The 21,340-nt window shown below is 37.6% G+C and overlaps 3 protein-coding genes and 1 long non-coding RNA gene across 4 annotated transcripts in view; 2 read left to right on the top strand and 2 right to left on the bottom strand.

The window, feature by feature from the left end:
• The first annotated feature begins 1,855 nt into the window (after positions 1–1,855).
• Positions 1,856–21,157, top strand: LOC144655390 (tryptophan 2,3-dioxygenase-like). The gene is made up of 16 exons (XM_078515636.1): positions 1,856–2,435; positions 2,514–2,586; positions 8,396–8,489; positions 8,619–8,692; positions 9,919–9,984; positions 10,407–10,468; positions 10,695–10,770; positions 12,026–12,060; positions 15,198–15,273; positions 15,859–15,966; positions 16,471–16,527; positions 16,717–16,771; positions 17,786–17,843; positions 18,402–18,481; positions 19,423–19,513; positions 20,008–21,157. Exons 1-16 carry the CDS (start codon positions 2,410–2,412, stop codon positions 20,270–20,272), a joined length of 1,296 nt encoding a protein of 431 aa, XP_078371762.1. The 5' UTR covers positions 1,856–2,409; the 3' UTR covers positions 20,273–21,157.
• LOC144654207 (uncharacterized) lies at positions 4,750–7,262 on the bottom strand. The gene has a single exon (XM_078514292.1). It carries the CDS (start codon positions 6,608–6,610, stop codon positions 5,543–5,545), a length of 1,068 nt encoding a protein of 355 aa, XP_078370418.1. The 5' UTR covers positions 6,611–7,262; the 3' UTR covers positions 4,750–5,542.
• On the bottom strand, positions 10,292–13,005 carry LOC144655428 (uncharacterized). The gene is made up of 3 exons (XR_013571096.1): positions 12,729–13,005; positions 12,175–12,214; positions 10,292–10,740 (listed from the first exon to the last, which is right to left on the bottom strand). It is a non-coding gene; the product is annotated as an uncharacterized LOC144655428 (long non-coding RNA).
• LOC144654971 (tryptophan 2,3-dioxygenase-like) overlaps positions 21,155–21,340 on the top strand; it is a 7,760-nt gene continuing 7,574 nt past the window's right edge. The window contains exon 1 of the mRNA XM_078515199.1: positions 21,155–21,234. Coding sequence (XP_078371325.1) covers positions 21,155–21,234 — 80 coding nt within the window. The remainder of the gene's footprint in view (positions 21,235–21,340) is intronic.

The following is a 21,340-nucleotide window of genomic DNA, read 5'->3' as shown; positions in this document are numbered from 1 at the left end:
CTCGTTACCAGTTCTAGTTACAGCCAAGCAGTTAGCTACATGTGATTTGAAAGACCTGGTCACGAGAGCCCCAGAAAATAAACAAGGAAGAACAACTAAAGCTGAGGTGTATTTATTATCTGCATATGCCAGACCGTTATATACAACGCAGACATATTCCAAACGCTAACAATGTGGCGTGACAAATGTGAAAAAGGAAATCATAGAAGAAAACTTTGAATTTAAACTAACATAGCTAACGACTGTAGGTCCCTTAGAAACGTTCTTTTTTAACACTGGCTTTAAAGTTCCTTTTGATGGGTTTGTGATAGTGCTTGGCAAAAGTCTGAACATTGGACCAGCCGCCCGCTTCTGATCATGAATCACCTTCACTGTCAGTCCGCTGCGAGCACGATAAGAAGTAGTAGCAGGTCTGGCGCTGTGTCTGGAGAACGCGGTAGTGTCAATTCCTGCCTCAGGTGCAGTGTTCAGTTTTTCGCAGGTGGTAAAGAGTATTTTCCCCGGGAGTTCTTGCATTTGCATCAGCGTGATGTCCATCCTTGTAAGCAATGTTAACGTCCAACAAAGACTGGGCTTTCGGGATGATTGCAGAATCTGATACGGTGCTGGCCAATTCAGTAGTTATTTAAAATATTCTCCTTATCCTCTTCAACTGGTCTTTCTGCTTGGTGAGTTTTTTCATGATTCATACATGGCGGGTTTTGATGCTGAGCTCTTCTTTCCTGTGTCGTAGCTGCAAGAATAACAGTGTGTTTGATGACTGCCGGCAGGCTTCTTGTATCTTGCGTGTCTTCCATTGCTGCTACAAAGGTCTGGAGATAAGGGTTTGGTACCAGAATCGACAAGAAGTACAACGATTTTGAATTTGACTATGCAAACGCAAAGGGACCAAGGTATTTTGCGTTTTAATAAAAGTACGACTTTGCAACATCTGTCGCAATTTCACTGAATGTATCCTCATGAAAAGCACAATCATACTGTGAAAAGACAATACCTTTTAGTAATAAGCCTTAAAAGCCATGTAGGATAGCAAAACAGGATTCCTATTAGCCTTTGTTACTTTCATTTGAAAAGTGGATATAATTTTTTTCAATTATCCATTGCATGCTCACAAGAGGTCATTCTGTTGTTCCAAGATGAATATTAGCGAGTCATCATGCTATACTAGTTCCCATTGTTTTGATAATATATTTTAATTATTTTTATGCGCTTTTTACATGAGCCTCTGGCTCGGATAGAGAGGGCAACCTCATCCAGTGCCATGACATTAATAAATTGAATGATTGAATGAATGATTGATGGAGGTTGTGTTATCAGTATGCTGTGTCTAATTCAATGGCTTTTCATGAATGTATTTACCTTCCACGAATCCATTATTGGATCTCAAATCAAAATCAAATCAAAACCTTTATTTATACACGATGGGATAAAAAGCTACATAGCTTGTGGGGTCGTGTGTAAATAAAACATTAAAACTAGTAGATAAAAACATTAGAACTATAAAAGGCAAAAAGCTAAAAAGCTAAGCTAAAAATAGATAAATTGCTAAAATTGCTACAATGATAAAAAAATAAAAAGCGCTAAGATCTCTTACAATAAAGATTGTTAAAATTGTTTTTTTTTAATTATGTTCCACTTGTCGGTCATTGTCATAAAACTCCTGAGGGACATCACCTCGTGACACTCTCCAGGTAAGAGGTTCCAGAGCACTGCCCCTCTGTAAGATGTTGAAAGTTTCAACATCTTGTTTTCAGAAAGGCAGACAGTCGAGACTAAAATTATAGTTATTCATTGTCTATCACCTGAGTTTCCAACACTTTGATACAAGTCGAAAACTTATGTCCTTATCCTGGTAATAAAAATGAGGAGCAAGGTGATAGAGAATTAATTAAAAACTGAAAACAAAGGAAAGCACTGTGTCTCCCACGAATTGGTTTTTGCAATTTTTTATTGGGATATTGACAAGATTTGGCATTATTGATTTGTTCACAGTGATGCAAATTTGATGTCTGGTTTGCTTTATTTTCCTTTTCTATGTTTCTAAAACAAATTTAAACGGTCGTAAGACGAGCGAAACGCATCTGATCAACCTAACATCTAAAAAATGTATACGATAGTTTTAATTTTTATATAAGAGCGCCTAATTTTCTGCTGATGCCATGCCAAGAACTTTTTCTTTTACTTTGTAAAGGGAGTCTTATGTGGCACCAGATATAGACCCTTTGGGCTTTGGCGGGGGTGTCAATTTGGAGCATTTGTCACGCCCCCATTCACGCCCCCAGTGCCGCCCAGCTGCGTCAACATGGCCCAGGAAACCACGAGTTTGTCACGGTTTGTTGCGCGCGCTTTGTAAGGGGAGGTTTATACACGCTTTGTCATTCCAAAGTTTTAGACAAATTGCTCAACACCATGAGTTGTCCTTACGCTCACGATAGGTAAGAAAGCTTCCTTGATTTGTTGCTTATGCTACGTTTTATCAATCAAACGTTGATGCGAGTATTTTGTGTTTACAGCGCCGGCGAGGCGAGTGCACCGGTGAAACTACCTGGCGATGAGAAGCGAATGAACTACGGCGAATATCTACAGGTTTGAGATCTCGTCCGTTAGCTAGCTAAATGGTGTAGTTAACGCTTGTAAAGATAACCTCCATCTTTGCTGGAGTACGCAAAATCCCGGGCGATTTACGTTTTTCGCCATTACGTAAGCAGCATGATGCTGGAACGTGAATTCGAAGTACGAAGTCTACGGTTTTACGTTTCTCTTACGTTTTGTTAGTTCTTGGTCGATCTTTGTGCATGTGAGTTAGCATGGAAATGTATTTGTACTAGTCTTAAAGCTGTAGGCTGAAGTCTATGTGGTCAATAAATACTTCAAAGTGGTACGATAGTTCAAGTCTTGGGCATACGCAATGTAAACAATGTCTGCAGTAATATATCGATCAAATTACGCCATGTTTTCGGAATATTAATCACACATGTATACGAGACTTCCTTATCGTTAGTTCCCTGTTGCGAATTATTTAAGCCTGGACTAAATGATAACAACGTTGATCTGAGGAAAATATTAACTCGTGTCTTAAAACTTCTGTTCATCCAAAACATAATATATATAACAATGGCAGATGAATTTCGGAACGCTGGATTTTAAATTACATGCATTACGTACTCAAAAATATAATGGTGTGATGCACTTAAATAAAAATCTTTGTAATTATTAAAGGAACTACATGTAAAGCTCATTTCTTTTAAGTGCTAATCGTTTTAATTTATGCTTATTAAGCGTATTTAGACATCAAAAGCAAGACTTTTAAGACAATAGGACATTATAAGCTTGCAAATTATTTTAAGATGATAAATTCAATTTTAAACATTATTTTTCTGTCCTCTCAGAGATTTTTTAAATTTTTCTAACCCCCGATATTACATTTCTGTAATTTTTCCTGTTAGTATCTGTCCGAAAAATGTGTTAATGTTGTTATAGTTTAAAGTTATTAATATTAAATGAGAATATTCTTGAAAGAACATACAATACCACAGCCAATCTCTTTTTTAAAAAAATAATTCTTAAATTATAATCTGCTGCAAACCAAAAGGATTTGCTTGACGGAATTACAGTGGAACCCCGATATAACGATATGCCAAGGGGGCAGTAAAATTATATCGTTATATCGAGGAATCGTTATATCGGAGCTCCGTGCCATACATTTTACTTTTGCCGGGACATAACATATTCATCGTTATATCGGGAATATCGTTATATCGAAGATCGTTTTATCGGGGTTCCACTGTAACAGCTTTGAAATTGGTAGATTTCGGCCCCAACATTTTGAGAGCTTAAACTAGCCTGGAAATGAATGGTATAGTGCTGTTAGTGTACATCTTAAAAAGACATTTCTTTACAATAGATCAGAACAGGTGGTGGGGGTGGGTAGATATAACATGCCTATGATCTTCATACATTTATGCCATGCTATACAAAATACAGCCAATCACAATACAGGAAAGCTGTTGTATATTCGACAGCATTCAACCCAACCTATTTGTGTGCTGCGATCTTATTCTCAATGAAATTTAAATAGTGAGCATATTTTCTTTGGCATGGTGTAATTTTTTTTTTCTTATAAAATAGATGTAGTTACACAACACTTTCTTGTGGTAAACTTAATAATTATACCACAAGCATGCATTGGATATGAGATGGTAGATAGCTAATGAGGTGTGTAGCACCAAGTTGGCTATAATGTTTTCATATCCAACAAGCGCCTGTGGAATAAAAACGGCCAAAAAATTGCAATATTTAAGCTCCTCAACTCTTTCAGTTGATGCGAATTAGCTACCATATTAAAATGAATGGTATATGAGCTCATATACCATCAGAGATGCCAACCTAAAAAAAACGAGATCCGGGAGACCACCAATTTTGCGTAAAGACACCTCTTCTCAAACTCGAAAACTGCGTAAAAAATTAAGCTTCACCGAGTCATCCACAAAAATACGTCAAATATTTTCAAGTTTTCTCCCAGAATCGGCCAAAATAAGTGTGAAAACACGTATTTTTTAGAAATTTCCTTCGCATCCGGGAGATTTGATGACCCGTACGGGAGACCGGGAGATTCAGCCTGTATTCGGGAGACTCCCGGATAATCCGGGAGAGTTGGCATAGATGTACCATGTCCTGTAAACCAATCAAAAATTAGGATTTGCAATATACCATGGCTAGTTTTTAATATACATGTATATTCAAATGCCTTTATTGTTCTTTCTTCGAGAACTAAATCATTTTCTTGAAATTCTTTTTGAGTCTACATATTTTTTATTTGAAAAACTTGTTTCTCAACACTTGAAACTCAATTCTCAACTCTTGATCACATCACAGATAATTGCAAATACAACAACGTCTTCACGTATTTTCTCAATTAATAGTATGCAGTTGAATCTCAATCTGTTAAAGAACACCTTCTGTAAGTGGACACTTTACATTCATTGTTCCAGCCACATAAAAACACTTCACTTGAGACATTTTTAACATGCCATATTATGGATACTTCTCTCACATTGAATGCCTTTTGTCTGCGACACAGCAATACAACACTACAGCACTTTATTGAGTTGCACTGATGGCAAGGACAAGAAATTGTTGCACATGAGGAAACTGACAATTTGACTCGAACCAAGCTTAAGGGTCCCCTGTTCAGTGTGAGAGAAATTCAATCATTTCTTGCCTCTTTCGCAGGCTCAGCTACATCTGTAGCAAGGAAATCATTTCTTCTAAAAATGAATCGTAACAAAATGCTAACTTGCATTTTGGTTTGAAATCAGTCTCTACATTCATTTGTACTTGTAAGGTTCAGGACTCAATCTTTATTTTTTTTGCTCTAACTGGACAATACTGACATTACTGACAATAGTGCTCTCTAACTCATTCATAGAACTGTCGACCCTTGGTTATAAATTCAAACACACTGCTGTGAATTTTATAACTATTTTTTGTTACTGTGACAGCAAATTTGGAAAAAAGAATGTTGTGTTTTGATTAATAATATTTACATTGTATCTTTAGTCCTGGTCGGCCAGTGTAACTTATGATCCAAGACGGCAGGTGCTGGTGACAGACCATCCAGTCGGTTCTTTAAATTCAGAAAATCATTGCAATCAATTTCACTAAATGATTTACTGTCTAACAAAGGCAATACAGTTGCTTTGTTCTCATTGACAACTTTTGATTCTTCAGTGAGAAGTTTTCTGTTATCTCCAAAGATTTCTATCTTCCGAGAAATGTTTCTTGCCTTCGAGTACTTTCTTTGTAGCTGAAAAGTCATTGATGACAGGTTTTGGTTTTCAATCTGCATGTCACGCTCATTCCGAAGCTCTCTTGTTCTTTTTATGATGCTAAATTTGCTTTCTGTATCTAGAGTAGGTAAGGAATGGTTATTATGTTTTTTCCTTTCTCTGTGGGAAGTAATAAGTTGTTTTTCTTGACTTGCTTCGGGAATTGGTGGCAAAAACTCCTTTCTTTCACATTGATTTTCTCCGTGACTCATGGAAAGTTTATTGTTATGAGTACTCTCTGCACCTGTTTCATCCAAGTCATCATGATGAGAGATCTTTGTGCTTTTTGTAAACTTTCTGTTCATCTTTGCATTGTCTACAAGTAATGTGGCTGGCAAATTTATTTTCTCTTTGCTATTCCTTCTGACAGTACCTCTTTCATGCAAAAGTTTCATTTCTAAATCATCTTGACCCTTTGTTGGCAGATTTGTTGAGCTCTTTCTCAACTCACTCTCGGCTCTAATCTTGCACACAGTTTGGTGACATTTCTGGATCCTTCTTTTTTCGGCAAACTCATTGGCACTGTCCGCATTTTGCATAAGCTCATCGCCAGCTTTTAGTATGCTCATCATATTTCTCAATGTCTGTTGCACTTCTACATTTTGTATCAGTTCAACACGGTTCAATCTTTGAAGCCATTTGCTGCGATAGTCAGACTTTGGGACCTTATGTCCTTGTGTGACTGTCCCTAATCTGGACGCCCATGATCGTACAAGATAATTTGGGTCTTTACCGCCATTAATATGCTGGTGCAACTCTGATTTTGGCTGGCTGTCCCTCATGTCAAAAGAACTTGATCAGTAGCACTTTGGTTTAACTTTAAAAGTCGTGTAATCTTTGGCTCAGATCCATGTCTTCTCTTCTGACTGGTGCTGTTTTCACATAGATGTGAAGAAACCTTGTACTGTACAGTCAAGAATTCACAAGCAATATCTCTGAAATTGCCCAGTTCATAAGAATCTAATTTAAAAGTTTACTTTTCTTAAACTTGCCGATGTAGAGGTCTTTTCGTGGGTAAAAAACTGCCTGAGTTGTTTTAATCCAACTTTAAAACAAGGCTCATTTCTTTCTCAAAAAACTGTCCTTGCCTTTCAACACATGGCAAGTAGGTAACTTTTTCCAACCAGTGTGCTACCAACCAACGTAAACTTGAAAGAATGCTTTTCTAATGTGAGGGACATGGTAATTGATAGTTAATCTATCGTCAACAAAGCCAGACAGCCTTGGAAACCTTTATGAATTTATAATCGTTTTCTGATTAAGTGTTGACAAAGTAATGATTCTCAGGGGAAATCAGCAAGCCAAACAATGCCAAAGACTATTCATGAGAGGGATTAAGGCTTTTGTTTACTGTTGTTTATAACAGTTCTACTTTAAATTCTAGAAAAAAAATATAGCAAGGACCTAACACTTATTTTCTACAGTTTCGAGTATTTTTTTTCTGGCTAATAAATAATAAAAAGAAAGCCTTAAAAGATGCTATAAAAAGCAAAAGTTGGTTTTTTACTTGAAGACATATTTTAAAGATTATTAGGAGTTTAATTGAAAAACGGGTTGAATATGGAGTTAATCTGGTCTTTGTTAAAGTTGTTTTGTTTTCTGTTAGTGCTTGAATTTGCACGTTGTTGTTTACCAGTGAAAGTAATTTCCATTTCCAACCGAGATCTACATGTCATAAGTAATCTAATAATAAAACAGTATGTTTTGACATCCGTTGAACACAGTTGAGACACTTATAAACTAATATAGCAATCAGTTTTTGTACAAACATTGTATATACATGTATATATGCAACTTACTTGAAGTGTAATTACCGGTAAATTGTTTACAGATGTTTTCAAACTGATTGAAGTTAAAATAACATCTATATCTTGTTTTAATAAATCTCAGATAATTTAAGCGAGAAGGTATCCTATGTGTATTTTATTGATCAAGTATTAATGAGCCAAAACGTTCTAGGTAAATATGTTTGATGATTTTTTAATTTATTGTATCCTGTTCTTTGTGCCTTTGAGGCAAGAATTCCTGTAGAGCCATGATTTCCAACAAATTTGTAGTAGTGTTTAGAATTTTGAAAGCAAATGCAAATGGGCTTAGTTAAATTAAGAATTCATGTGTTTATATCAAGTCAACATGCCTTTTCCCTTGTACAACCCTTCAGCTAATAATTTAATTGTCTACAGAAGGCCAAGGTTTTAAAAAGTGTACTTAATGCTTTATTATAAATGATATAATCACATAATAATAAATAATAATATTTAAATTATCCCTGTATCTGTACATTATGTAGATCAGTTGTACATTGTACCAAAGTTAAGAAATTGTAGATCTCAGATTCTCAGAGTTCGTGTACTGTATAAAAGCTTGAAATCAGTCTTTGGCTGCACTACTTGAAGATAGATTCTTTTTGCAAACTAAATACATATTTTTTGTAGTGATAAAACAATTGAAGCGTCCATTCATACATTCATTTTTGATCCTGAGTGAAAGAAATGAAATGGATGTGCTTAGAACTCTTTTTCAGAGAAGTTTTAAGACCTGTATTTTTACCACTTTGTCTCTTGCAGTTGAACACACTTCTTGACTGTCAGCAGCCAGCTAGCACCAAATTTGGCGAGGCAACAGTCCATGACGAGCTCCTCTTCATTGTGACACACCAAGGTATTTTTAATGTTTTAGCTGATGCTTCTGTTGAAGTGCCCTTTAGCTACAAGATTTTACATCTACAGTTGACAACGGGTTGATGCCAAAACTTGCTCTAATTAATGACATGCAATTTACTTCCTATAGCTTACGAACTTTGGTTCAAACAGATTATCCATGAGCTGGACTCCATCAGAGATATCTTTACTCTTGAGGAACTGGTAAGTTGGATATATCCATCTGGTCAACGATATTTGTTTTATTTGTTTTTAAATATTTTTTATGGGGTGGAGTAGAGAGCAGATTGAGTTTTCTTTTTTTATTCTCTGCCTCCTTCTTTCCTACATGTACTTTGACAGGGTTGCCACAGATCAGGAAATGGTCAGGGAAAATAAATTTCTTGAAGGTCAGGGAATTTTATTTTGAGTCAGGAAAACTTGACATTTTGATGAAATGTCAAGGAAAATGGAAATTACCGTAAAATTAATGATCTAATAAACCCCTGGGGCGTCTATTAAATTTTAGTGGTCCTAGGAGGAACGTTAAATAGATATAAGGCGTTTATTAGAGAGAAGCATTTATTTCACTTAAACTGTAACAACCTCAGTGAAACAAATTAGACGCGTAGTTTGCTGGTGGAGTAAGATAGAACAGAGTTTGTGAGTAGGAGACGAATCTAATCTGCGCTACGCGATGTCCCAGTCAAGCAAGAAACTAAATAAATTGCATGATTTTACTATATGGAGGAATGGAGCATTACCTTGATTTTCGAGGTGATTCTTGGAGGGGGGTCTATTAGACATGGGGTGTTATTAGGGGGGGCATCTAATACAAACTTTGCACCTCAGGGGAATTAGCATTTATTAGATAGGAGGTGTTCATTTGAGAGTGGGCGTTTATTAGATCATTTACATGTATGGTATAACACTGCTGATTTAAAACCTGCGAAAACGAAGGCTATAATTATTATTTGGACAGGGAAATTTTATTGTTATCAGGGAAAGTCAGAAAATTTAAAAACTGATGTCAATGGCAACCATGTTTAAGAATTCAACTCTGACTTATAGAGGAGTGGACTGTGGTGCAGGTTCCTATACAGACATCTTGATCTGAACTGAGGCCAGCTAGCACATAAACCATTCAGTCTCTGTGCTTAACAGCAGCTTTGTTGCTTGCCTCGTGGGCTAATGAAGATCCAAATCCAACAGCCTGAGTGAGAAGGACTGCTCTATCTCAGCACCCAATTCACTGGGGTTTCAAAATGTTGTGAAGTACGGCTGTAGGCGTCAGCTACTGGAAGAGTAGGCGGCCGTGACTTCCAAGCCTTATTTTTTGTCATGAGCAGGTTGCTATGACCAGAGTTACAGCTGCATATTACTCAAATTAAACTAACTGATATAAACTTTGAATCATTGAAATTCTTTCTGTTTTTTGTTTTGATTTTAAGGGTATGGATGAAAGGAAGATGCTGGTTTTGATCTCAAGACTGGGACGCATTGTGCAGATTCAAAAAGTGAGTCCTTGTTTCAGTATTTAATATAATTTTTCTGTATCCAAGCAGTTTTGAATTTAATCTTTCTTTTGGGTCATAAAAGCAACATACCTTTTGTTCTTATTGATTATAAACATTTTGCATGGGAGCAAATGCAAATCTCTACTGCAAGCAGTCCCTTTCTAAAAAAAGCAATCAGGCAATTTGAGTGATAAGAAGAAAGCTGAACTTAGTGATTGAACATGCAGTCAACTGGGGATGAGGCAGAGGGGGGGGGGGGGGTGACTTTCCTCATACGTTCCTACTCAATAAACATTGCCCAACAATCTAACAAGGAACTACTTGCAGTCAAATGCTAAACTAAAGCTGACACATGTGAACGACATTGAAAAGTTGTGAAAAGTCACTCTGACTAACTGTGGTCCTTTCCTTACATTTTGTAGCTGTTGCGTGATCAGATCATGATTTTGGAGACCATGACTCCACTGGACTTTATGGAATTCAGGTAATGCATGCAGTTTTAAGCTTACAAATTGTATATACCCCCATTACAGTATATATTAAAACTGAGATCATTTTTGTTCCTCTGTATTATCGACTTTTAATTTACCAACTCTACCACTATCCAAAACCAAAAATCCTTCCAATTAAAGAAAATTCCAAAAAGTGAATTGAGTGGTTCAGTGTATCTCACATTGTGTTTATTGAAATCCTTCCTTATTTCTCTGTAGAGATTACTTGGCCCCTGCATCAGGATTTCAGAGTCTTCAGTTTAGGCTGATTGAAAATAAAATAGGAATAAATAAGGTATGCTTACATTGTAGTTCATGCTCCTTAAGACTTCTGGTTCCACAAACTATTGTCGGTTATAAATTCTTCGTTCTGTTTTTTTTTTTTTTTTTTTACACTGTGCCACCTCTGTGCTTGAGAGTAACAAAAGGTAAAAGGTAAAGGTAAAGCAACTTTATTTATACACGGTTTGTGTTTAAAGCTAGAAGCTTGTGGGGCCGTGTATATGAAACAAATATTGAACAAATATAATATATTAAATAAACATAACATGGTTAAAAATCCCAACTGGCAGGAGGCAGACCAGTTGGCTATTTACAAGCACGACCGAGGATTTGAACTCGGGACGACCGAGAACAAATCCAGATAGTGGTCAGAACGGGACTTGAACCCGGGACCTCTAGATTTCAAGTCCGGCGCTCTAACCACTCGGCCACGCTGCCTGAAGTGACTCGAGAGTAACAAGAAAAGTCTCGAGAGAAACGAGATGTGACTCGAGAGAAACGAAAAGTGACTCGAGAGGAACGAGAAGTGACTCGGGAGAAACGAGAAGTGACTCGAGAGTAATGAGAAATGACTCGAGAGAAACGAAAAGTGACTCGAGAGTAACGAGAAGTGACTTGAGAGAAACGAGAAGTGACTCGAGAGTAATGAGAAGTGACTCGAGAGAAACGAGAAGTGACTCGAGAGTAATGAGAAGTGACTCGAGAGAAACGAGAAGTGACTCGAGAGTAATGAGAAGTGACTCGAGAGTAACGAGAAGTGACTCGAGAGAAACAAGAAGTGACTCGAGAGTAATGATAGTTCTAATTGGCTCTAGAGAAACTAGAAGTGACTTGATCGAGAGTAACGAGGAATGACTCGAGAGTAACGAGAAATGACTCGATAGAAACGCGAAGTGACTCGAGAGAAACGAGAAATCACTCGAGAGAAACGGGAAATGACTCGAGAGAAACAAGAAATAACTCAAGAGAAACGTGAAATGACTCGAAAGAACGAGAAATGACTCAACGAAACGAGATACTCAAGAAATGAGAAATAACACAAGAGAATCGAGAAATGAATCGAGAAAAGAAAAAAGACTCGAGGGGAGCAAAAAATGAGTCGAGAACAACGAAATTAGAGTGGCCATTTACTTTTTGAGCAACTCTGAGATGCACAAACTGTGAACTAGTTTTGATTGTAATTGTTTTCCTATTTGGAGAGGCACAAAATTTTCTAAGATTAGGTACAGTTTTCATGCAATGTATTTTTGTATTTATTTTGATGACAGACTCACAGAATACGCTACAATTATCAAGATTACAGGTGAGCAGTGATGTGTAAGCATGCTGAAAAATGTTAAAAATCCGTTCTGAAGAGATGTAAATACACTGTAAAAAATGTAAATGTAAATCCTGTTTATAGTTATCATGCACTTACCCTCATATCTCTTCGAGATAGCTTGTTTACAGGCATGCCACTGAAACAGAAGAAACAAATATTTTACATGAACAAAACAAAGTTAAAAAACCCGACTAGCAGGAGGAAGACCAGTTGGCTATATGGTGTTAATCCTTCTTACTACCGTCGCTTGCATCAAAGCGTGAACACCCGCCGCCAAAACATGATCTAATTAACAAATAGATTTCATTTTGCCGTGCGTCTGTTCAGTAATAGATCACAGATGACGTCAAAATGTGGTATGAACAGAGAAGTGGCCCCCGAGGCGCTAGCCGAGTGGGTCACTGATGTTCATACCACATTTTGACGTCTTCTGTGATCTATTACTGAACAGATGCACGGCAAAATGAAATCTATTTGTTTTATATAATAACACAAGACTTCAGCACACTTCTGTGTGAGCAATGCTGCCGTACCGATGCCTGAGCTAAGTTGTTTTGATTTCACTATTAAGCTTTCGTTAACACGAAGCATTGTTAATCCGATTGAATAAACAGAAAAATGGTCAATTGAAAGTCAATGAAAAAACTAACCTTTATTCCGATTTGGAAAGTTGTTCAAATCTGTAAGCATTAACCGAAACGTTCAACCGCAATTCGTTTGTTTTCCGTGGCGTCGTCCAACTGTACAACATCGGTCAAACTTTCATACAGATTTCGGATAATTTCTCGAATAATTCACTGTCTTCTTCAAGCTTGTTTCGCCCAGTTAAATGCTTCGAAAGGTGAACGATGCTTGGCGTATTGTTTCTCACTGAAGATTTGTACTTAAGCTGAACTTTTTTGCTTTGTTGTGGCCCCGCAAGTTTGAAAAACTTTGCCGACAACTCTGATTTGGACTATGAACTCTGATCACGCGCGCGAGTCACACCACCGCGTGACGTCTTCCATGTGTCTGTACTCTGATAGATCATAAGTAAGAACCAATAAAAATGCGCGTAGAATTCAGGTTATTATATAATTACCTACTAGAAGATGGTTTTCCATGTTCTATAAGAAAATAATGCACGCTTGAGGTATAGAAAAGCTGCTAGTGGATGCCCGAGCCGTTAGGCGAGGGCATTCAGCTGCTTTTCTAGACCTCAAAAGTGCATTATTTTCTTATAGGACATAGGAAAACCATCTTCTAGTGGGTTTAGAATATAGCATTAAAAAGAGCACAAAACTTACAAGACTCGCGGCCGCTTACGGCATTTACAAACGCACGCAACATCGGTAAAGTGAAAGTTTAGTTTATTCTTTTTTTTTGGCGGCTTCTTTATAAATGAACCAAGATACCATTTCATTCATATTTCCTATTTATAGTCCTTTCTCCGACTACCAAAAGACTCTCACAAAGCCGACAAATCTAGTTGAAATATTTACGCATTCAAGTTTGGTTAAGCGTACTTCAATTTCATTCAAATGAAAAATTTTCATGCGTTCGTTTCGCAGCAAGTTTTTCAAATTCGCCTCTAATTTCGATTTAAAAAGAACAAAAGTGGAGTGTTCTGTCTTCAGATTGTGGCTAAAAAAGGTTTCTTACCTCAAAGCGTTTCTAGAGTCCTGCTTGTTTTGCTAAATAATTTCCAATCAATTTCAGGCAGTTCACGGCAAAATAGTGGCGTACACTACTCCAAAGAAAAACAACAAATTTCGACGATTCTTTCTTCATCTGTCGCTTCCTTTGGCACTGTCGTACTTCCATTTAAGCAAGTAAAACGTTTCTGATAAAAAATTGCTGCTTTAAAGCATCATTTAAACAACAAAACAAGAGAATAGTGGCGAAGTTGTTCAGCTAAATTCGACAAACAATTCGCACATCCGGGGTACCGGGCTTCTATAGTTTTCAGCTATGTTCTATTTAACAAATAGATTTCATTTTGCCGTGCGTCTGTTCAGTAATAGATCACAGATGACGTCAAAATGTGGTATGAACAGAGAAGTGGCCCACGAGGCGCTAGCCGAGTGGGTCACTGATGTTCATACCACATTTTGACGTCTTCTGTGATCTATTACTGAACAGACCCACGGCAAAATGAAATCTATTTGTTTTATATAATAACACAAGACTTCAGCGCACTTCTGTGTGAGCAATGCTGCCGTGCCGATGAGCTAAGTTGTTTTGATTTCACTATTAAGTTTTCGTTAACACGAAGCATTGTTAATCCGATTGAATAAACAGAAAAATGGTCAATTGAAAGTCAATGAAAAAACTAACCTTTATTCCGATTTGGAAAGTTGTTCAAATCTGTAAGCATTAAGGGTCATTAACCGAAGCGTTCAACCGCAATTTCGTTTGCTTCCCGTGGCGTCGTCCAACTGTACAACACCGGTCAAACTTTCATACAGATTTCGGATAATTTCTCGAATAATTCACTGTCTTCTTCAAGCTTGTTTCGCCCAGTTAAATGCTTCGAAAGGTGAACGATGCTTAGCGTATTGTTTCTCACTAAAGATTTGTAATTAAGCTGATTTTTTTTTTTGCTTTGTTGTGGCCCCGCAAGTTTGAAAAACTTTGCCGACAACTCTGATTTGGACTATGAACTCTGATCACGCGCGCGAGTCACACCACCGCGTGACGTCAACCATGTGTCTGTACTCTGATAGATCATAAGTAAGAACCAATCAAAACGCGCGTAGAATTCAGGTTATTATATAAAAAAAAAATAATGCCCGCTAGAATTCCATCGCACGTATACAGCGGCTATATTCTAATCATAGTTAGTCCCCTCTCTAACTACAACTGTATGATCTAATTGGGTATCAAACGTGCCATGATTCGTCATCAAACGTTGAAGTTTAGCAGACCGTAACGGCAACTTTTGCGCTCAAAATGCTCACCATAAACACTGAGTACAGGAGAAACTTGACACCAGAAGTGATTCAAGTGAACCTGCAACTGCATATCGACACAGATCAGGATCAATTTGTCGGAAGAAGTCTACATATCCAATCTTTTTGCCATTTCGAAACCGCAATGTGTTAAACTTTCCTATTTCCTTTCCCTATTTAACTTTCCAGCAAAGCATTTGACTCCCAAGATGGAAAACAACTGGAACAATCTGAAAGTACGCCGTCACTGCTAGAGCTAGTCCAGGTTGGTTCACTTAATATGTTAATTTACTATCACTGACTGGAAGTGCTTGTATCAAAGGAAAATATTTTGTCCAGTTGTTACTATTTAGGAGTTTTTCGTTCAGTGCAAGTGTTTTTCTACTGCCGATCCTTTGAGTGGTATAAGGCCTACCGAATTGTGACTTTCCATTTGGTGTAGTAAGGTAGTCCACCAACCAGCTGTTGTCGCGTCATTTGAGAGTTAATAGAGGTTGTGAGCACAGACGTGGAGCCACGTTTGTAACAGAAAAAGACCCTTCCATACAAACGAACATCATTGCGTACTGATCGAGCTGTTCGATTATGCTGAAGGAGAGCTTGAAACGTGCGCGTGACAATGTGGGCGATGTAGCAGCTCTCGCAACGTCTTTCACGAATGACTTGCTACCGTTCGAGAGAACAATAGAACAAACAAGAACAATTCCCCTAGCCCCACAAACAATAGCAACTGCTACACTAGAGGATCAGTAGAATCACAAGCTTACGAGAGCTGCTACACTACTGGACAATGTTATCACTTACTTCCATACACAACTTTGTGTCGCATATGCTTATTTTTTTTATGTAGAGCTGGTTGGAGAGAACTCCTGGTCTTGAGGAGGATGGGTTCGATTTTTGGAGGAAGTACAAGAGGAGTGTTCAAACCATGCTGACAACTCAGAAGGCTGAGGCTGAGGTATGAATATTCTAACAACCAGTTTAACACTGGCATTTGGGTGCATAGTGTATCAAACAATTGGTACTGGTTTCATTTCTCTTGTTCGATAAGCATCATTGCCTCGTGTAAAAAGGTGACACAGGCTGGTTCCCAGGCTTATTTACCGTTTTCATTTAACAAGGAGCCTGAACACTACCATGAATAGTGACGTCACTGACTAATACTCACCTCAGGCTTCACGCTTCCCAATCTGGCGATAAACGCCTTGAGTCTTTTGAGACTTAGCCTGCGAGCAGCTACGCTCGCCACTCGCGCGTGCCCCAAGGTATATTCGCGCGTGCCCTTAGGTGAGCCTGCTCGCAGGCTATCTGAGACTTTTTTCTGGTGCTCTGTTGTCTTGAGTGTTTTCATTGTTCTGCATTCTCATTTTTTGTGTCAATTTGGTGCTCCGTTGTCAAAAGAGTCGCCATTCACTTTTCGTCTCAATTTACACGATTTATAAGGTGTTGCGTTTCTTAACAGGCTGTTGAAGATGAAGAAGTGAGGGCTATTTTGTTAAAGGAAGTGAAGAAACAAGAGGTACGTTACAAGTAATTTAAAACGACTTTTTGGAAATACATATTTTAATTAAATATAAATATGGATAATGTTGACGGCTCATTTGAACAAGATGGCCTTTGCTGTAGTAAACGATGTAAATTTCATTCCTTTTCGTTTTTGTTGACTCAGCCATTTATTCTATACTAAAATCCTCTTTTTTGTTGATAGGATCATTTCGAAACGATCTTTAATGAGGAAAGGCACAATCAACTTGTTGCTCGAGGTAACCCAATGCTGTAGTTTTTGGATGCAAAGAGAAACTAGAATGGATTGGCTATTTGCTTTTACCTTGTTCTAGCAACAGGAGATAAACATCTTATGTAGAATAACTTAGCTAACTATCAACTGGTAGTTGATAAAGGCAAAGAAACCGTCATAGCAAATATTGAAAAACTGAGGTTTTCGTATCAAACTCTTGACTTTGATTCAATGAAGAAGGGCTAACGTACGGCCGTTTACTGACCTTTATCATCTTCCAGTTGATAATCAATGGGGGGGGGGGGGGGGGGTTTGGGGTGGATATGTGCTGCCCGGGTCTCCAAAGTAGCACCCCATTTTAGAAAGAATTTGTATCCAAAATGATATCCCGTTTTAGAAACAGTTCAATTTTTTAACACCCCGTTTTGGCTGGTGATAATTTGAATCTTTTGTGCGTTCAAAATATCATACGCCGTCCTAAAAATTGTCTCTAAAATGGATATTCCGTTCTAGATTGGGAACCCAAAATCACGACCCCGTTGGACGGCACATCCCAGTATAGGTATTTTCGGGGAGTACCCCACCCCCGGGTGATTCCTTGCCCGCCGAGCCAGCAAGCACAACAGTTTCTTTAGAAACCTGTAACCGTATAGGAAAAAATCAACGTTATCATGACAGTCAAGTACTTTGTTATCAGTACCAATGCAACTCAGGGTGTGCAAAGCAAAAAGCGCATTTGACATTTTAACTTTTAAAAGACATATTAGAAGTATTTGATAAGTTTTTTAATTTCTTATATTCATTTTTTAAAATTTAACTTTTTCATCTTCTATTTTTAATATTCACTTTTTAACCATTTTTATCATATTTGTTATTTATTTTATGCAGGGCCCCACTGAAAACCACCTTTTTGTGACGTGGGCTCCCTGCTAAAATATCTTTATTATTATTGAAACACTAGACCTGATCATGAAGGGGACGTTGTTTGTATTAAAAATAGAAATACAATAGAATTTGTGTTGACTTTGTTCTGTCATAGGCGAAAGAAGATTCTCTCACAAAGCCATGCAAGGAGCATTGATGATTTACTTTTATCGGTAAGAACTCTGTTGCTTAGAGGAATACGTACAAAAACTACTTTTTTAACCTCCTGTAATCGGACACATCTCCTAAACGGACCGTCACTTTTTCTGGTCCCAACCTGGATGTCCGCTCACTGGAAAATGTTTGCCATTCCTAATACAACACAGCAAGAACATTATTCTCTTGAATAAAAACGTCAAATTAAGGGTTGTGTACTCAATAATCAATATCCAGGCGATTTCGCACGTAAAAAAAACCTTGTCCTATAATTTTGCTGGGGGTACTGTATCCTTCAGCAGAAAAATGGTTTGCCTTTTTGCATTTCTTAAACACATTAATGATCGGTAATTCTTAATAATGTCAATTAATGAAAATAATGTCAAACACTTAAACGTTTAAAACTAATCAGAACTTGCGTCCTGATCTGGGAGGTTGACATTGGATGTCGTGAGCAAAGCTACTATTAATATAATCGGTAAGATAGACAATTTTTTCCAGCTGTTGGTGGTTTTCAAGCCACTCTTCCTACTTCCATTCCAAAGTATAATCTTTTCTCTTTATTGATCCCACAGTGACGAGCCACGATTTAACCAACCATTTCAAATTCTTCAACTGCTGATGGATATCGACTCGCTTTTGATCAAGTGGCGATGTAAGTCTCGTTCATTTTTAACGCGTTGGTGCAAACGTTTTTTTTTACAATAACTGAGCGAATTCGCGCGCGCTGATTGGCTAACTCTTGTTGTCAATAAGATGACAGATGGGTAAAATTTGAAAAGCTGACGCAATCAGCGAAAGTTTGTCAAACGTTTCAGCACTAATTCAGCGCTACATTCTTGATGAGGCGAGAATCGTACCACAAATCTAGAAGTCTTCAATGAGGAAGACAAATAAAATTTATGGATTAAAACTGAAGAAACCATTGCAATCTCCGAGCGAAAAGATGAGGATGTTTATTGTCAGTTTGTGTACAACACTTTGACAATGTTATGACGCAATTATTATCAATAACAGGACAGACTCATACAAAACTGACGTCAATTTGTTAACCTTCAAACATAGTAAATGGGTTGAACCCAGGAGTATCAGTAGGTGGTATAGTGTGATTGTCCGTGTGAGTAGTTCTGTAAAGAACTGTTGTTAGTGAGTGACGTTTCGACAAACTGAGCGGAAGTCATCTTCATAGTCAAGTGAAAAGTCGTTGTCGGTCGATGAAGTTATAAGTCTGGCCTGTTTAAACTGATTTGTCAGTATATCCGTGATGTTATTAGCTGTAAGACTCGTATCAACAGTAATTGGTCAGTTTTGATCCGTCTATTGTTAGTCAAATTAAGTTGCTCTGTGTGAGGTCCGTTCGTTAGTTTTGTTTATGTTGCGAATTTTGCGTTTAAACGCCAACAGGTTCTAGCTTTGTAGTTGAACTGTTCTAGCAGCTCAGGAAAGTCTCGTGAGTTACTGTGATATTATTAGCTAACTGATGGATGTGTATGAAAGAAAGGTCCGAACGCCGTCGTCTTTATAGCACTTCACACGCGTACGCAAGCGCACCTATTATTGGTCTTGTGGTAAGTCCCATTCCTTCTCGTTTTGCAGACAATCACTTGATGATGGTTCAGCGGATGATTGGCAGTAAGGTGGGGACTGGCGGCACGTCTGGGTACCAGTACCTCAGGTCCACGGTCAGGTTAGTCCACAGACATTTTGTTTTACATCAATAAATTTCAGTTTAAATTGAGAATCCTAAATGGTAACAGAATCGTTTTTTGGAGCATGGCTAAATGGTTATGTTTCCAAAGCTTTCCAGGCAAAAGATAATATGAAACTCATTGCATTAATAGTAGTTGCTATATTTGCAGCTTACTTAATACTATTTAATGCTAGTTTACTTAATTTTATTGCAGCTTACTTTATGCTATTTAATGCTAATACTTTTAAGTAGATTTTTAGTAGTTAGTTTTAAACAGATAATTTTTATATCTTAGTGTATCTCAGTTAAGTGTTTTAGTTTTATGATGGTATTGAAATTAGGTGGGTCACAGGTTTGTTAGCTCCCTTTAGCTGTTGAGTGCTTCCCAAGACTTTCTTTTCTTACCTTAATTAAGAATTAAATGCTTTTAAGTTTGGTTCTCTCCTAAGCTTTTCTTATCATATTTTTATTTAAATTTCCTTTTCTTTCAGTGATCGTTACAAGGTGTTCGTGGACCTTTTTAACCTGTCCAACTTCCTGATACCACGTGACCAAATCCCGCCACTCAGCTCCTCCATGAAAGTGCGCCTGCGCACTGCGCTGGTAGATGGACGGCTGTACGATAGCGACAGTGCTCACTTCAGCGACAGCAGTGAAGAGGATCAGTTGTCAGCGCTCACCTCCCTTGTTAAAAACGCCAGCATAACAGCCGCACCAACTGTCGACAATGAACGAGTCGAAGAAACCAGTAATTAGTTGAGCTTGTACATTTTTTAAGCATGCCGGACATGTCGATACGTGATCGTTTCAAATTGTGTAGTTTAAACGATTATACGTGATTCCAAGGGGGGGGGGGGGGGGGATGTGACAAAACATATCTCTCTTGGTGGGGTCGAATGCGGAACTTGTTTCCGAGGTCAATTTTCCATTTTGTTACATGGACCTGAATTCCGTCAACACGTCCTTGACTGTTTTTTAATTTTTCTTTACCTAGTCATTCCTTTTGAAGATGGTGTTGACTAGACAAGTTCGTTTCGACAGCAACGTAAATTTAATGTGCCTTTATTTTGTACGATTTTATTTTGCTACAGCTTGTTTACGACTCAAGAAAAAAAATCGCAGTGTTTTCGACGTCCAATTGAGTTTGTTTCTGTTTTTTTGTATTTCATTTTTCAACTTTTTGTTAAATGCTTGAATAGTTTGTAAAATACTTGAGATTTATAAGTAATTCTCAGTGAGGAAAGTTCTCATTTTTACGTCAGTAGAGAAAATCATTTCTACTCACACGTCTGGGCCAATCAAATGGTGCCATGAAAATGTCAAAATCATTTGTAATCCATTTACAACGTTTTATAGTTAAAGCCATTTTTTCAATATAGAAGCATTTTGCTGAATTAAGTGTATGTACTATTTCGATTCAAGAATAACTGCTTAATGTGCAGTGCATTTGTCATCAGATTTCACTTATAATCCATTTGCAACGTTTTATATTTACAGCCATATTTTCAATAACAAAGCATTTTGCTGGCAATAAGTAACAACGAATTTAGTGTATTATTTAAATTCAAGAATAACTGCTTGATATTCAAAGGTATTTAATAAAAGATGAATTAAAAAAAGGTGTCGTTTTTTTGGACAATGCTAAACTTAACTGTTGAATTTGTTTCCTTACTGTATCTGGGTGTTTTAACACGGGTTGTATGCGCGGTGGCCAAACGGTAAATGCGTTGGGCTTTGGATCGAGCAGTCCTGGTTAATGACTCAGTCTCAAGACTCACCATTCCTCTCCCCAGAATATAAATGGGCACGTAGTATCGCTGAACT

This window comes from Oculina patagonica, chromosome 5, assembly GCF_052425735.1.
Source record: "Oculina patagonica isolate OP01 chromosome 5, crgOcupat, whole genome shotgun sequence".
Taxonomy (NCBI): domain Eukaryota; kingdom Metazoa; phylum Cnidaria; class Anthozoa; order Scleractinia; family Oculinidae; genus Oculina; species Oculina patagonica.
Note: the sequence above shows the minus strand (reverse complement) of the source record. Positions and strands in the feature narration are given on the sequence as shown.

Coding starts and splice junctions, on each gene's coding strand:
- LOC144655390 (XM_078515636.1), top strand. CDS start 2,410: ATGAGTTGTCCTTACGCTCACGATAG. Junction 2,436..2,513: donor TGTCCTTACGCTCACGATAG/GTAAGAAAGCTT, acceptor TTGTGTTTACAG/CGCCGGCGAGGCGAGTGCAC. Junction 10,771..12,025: donor ATAAAATAGGAATAAATAAG/GTATGCTTACAT, acceptor TTTTGATGACAG/ACTCACAGAATACGCTACAA.
- LOC144654207 (XM_078514292.1), bottom strand. CDS start 6,610: ATGAGGGACAGCCAGCCAAAATCAGAGTTGCACCAGCATATTAATGGC.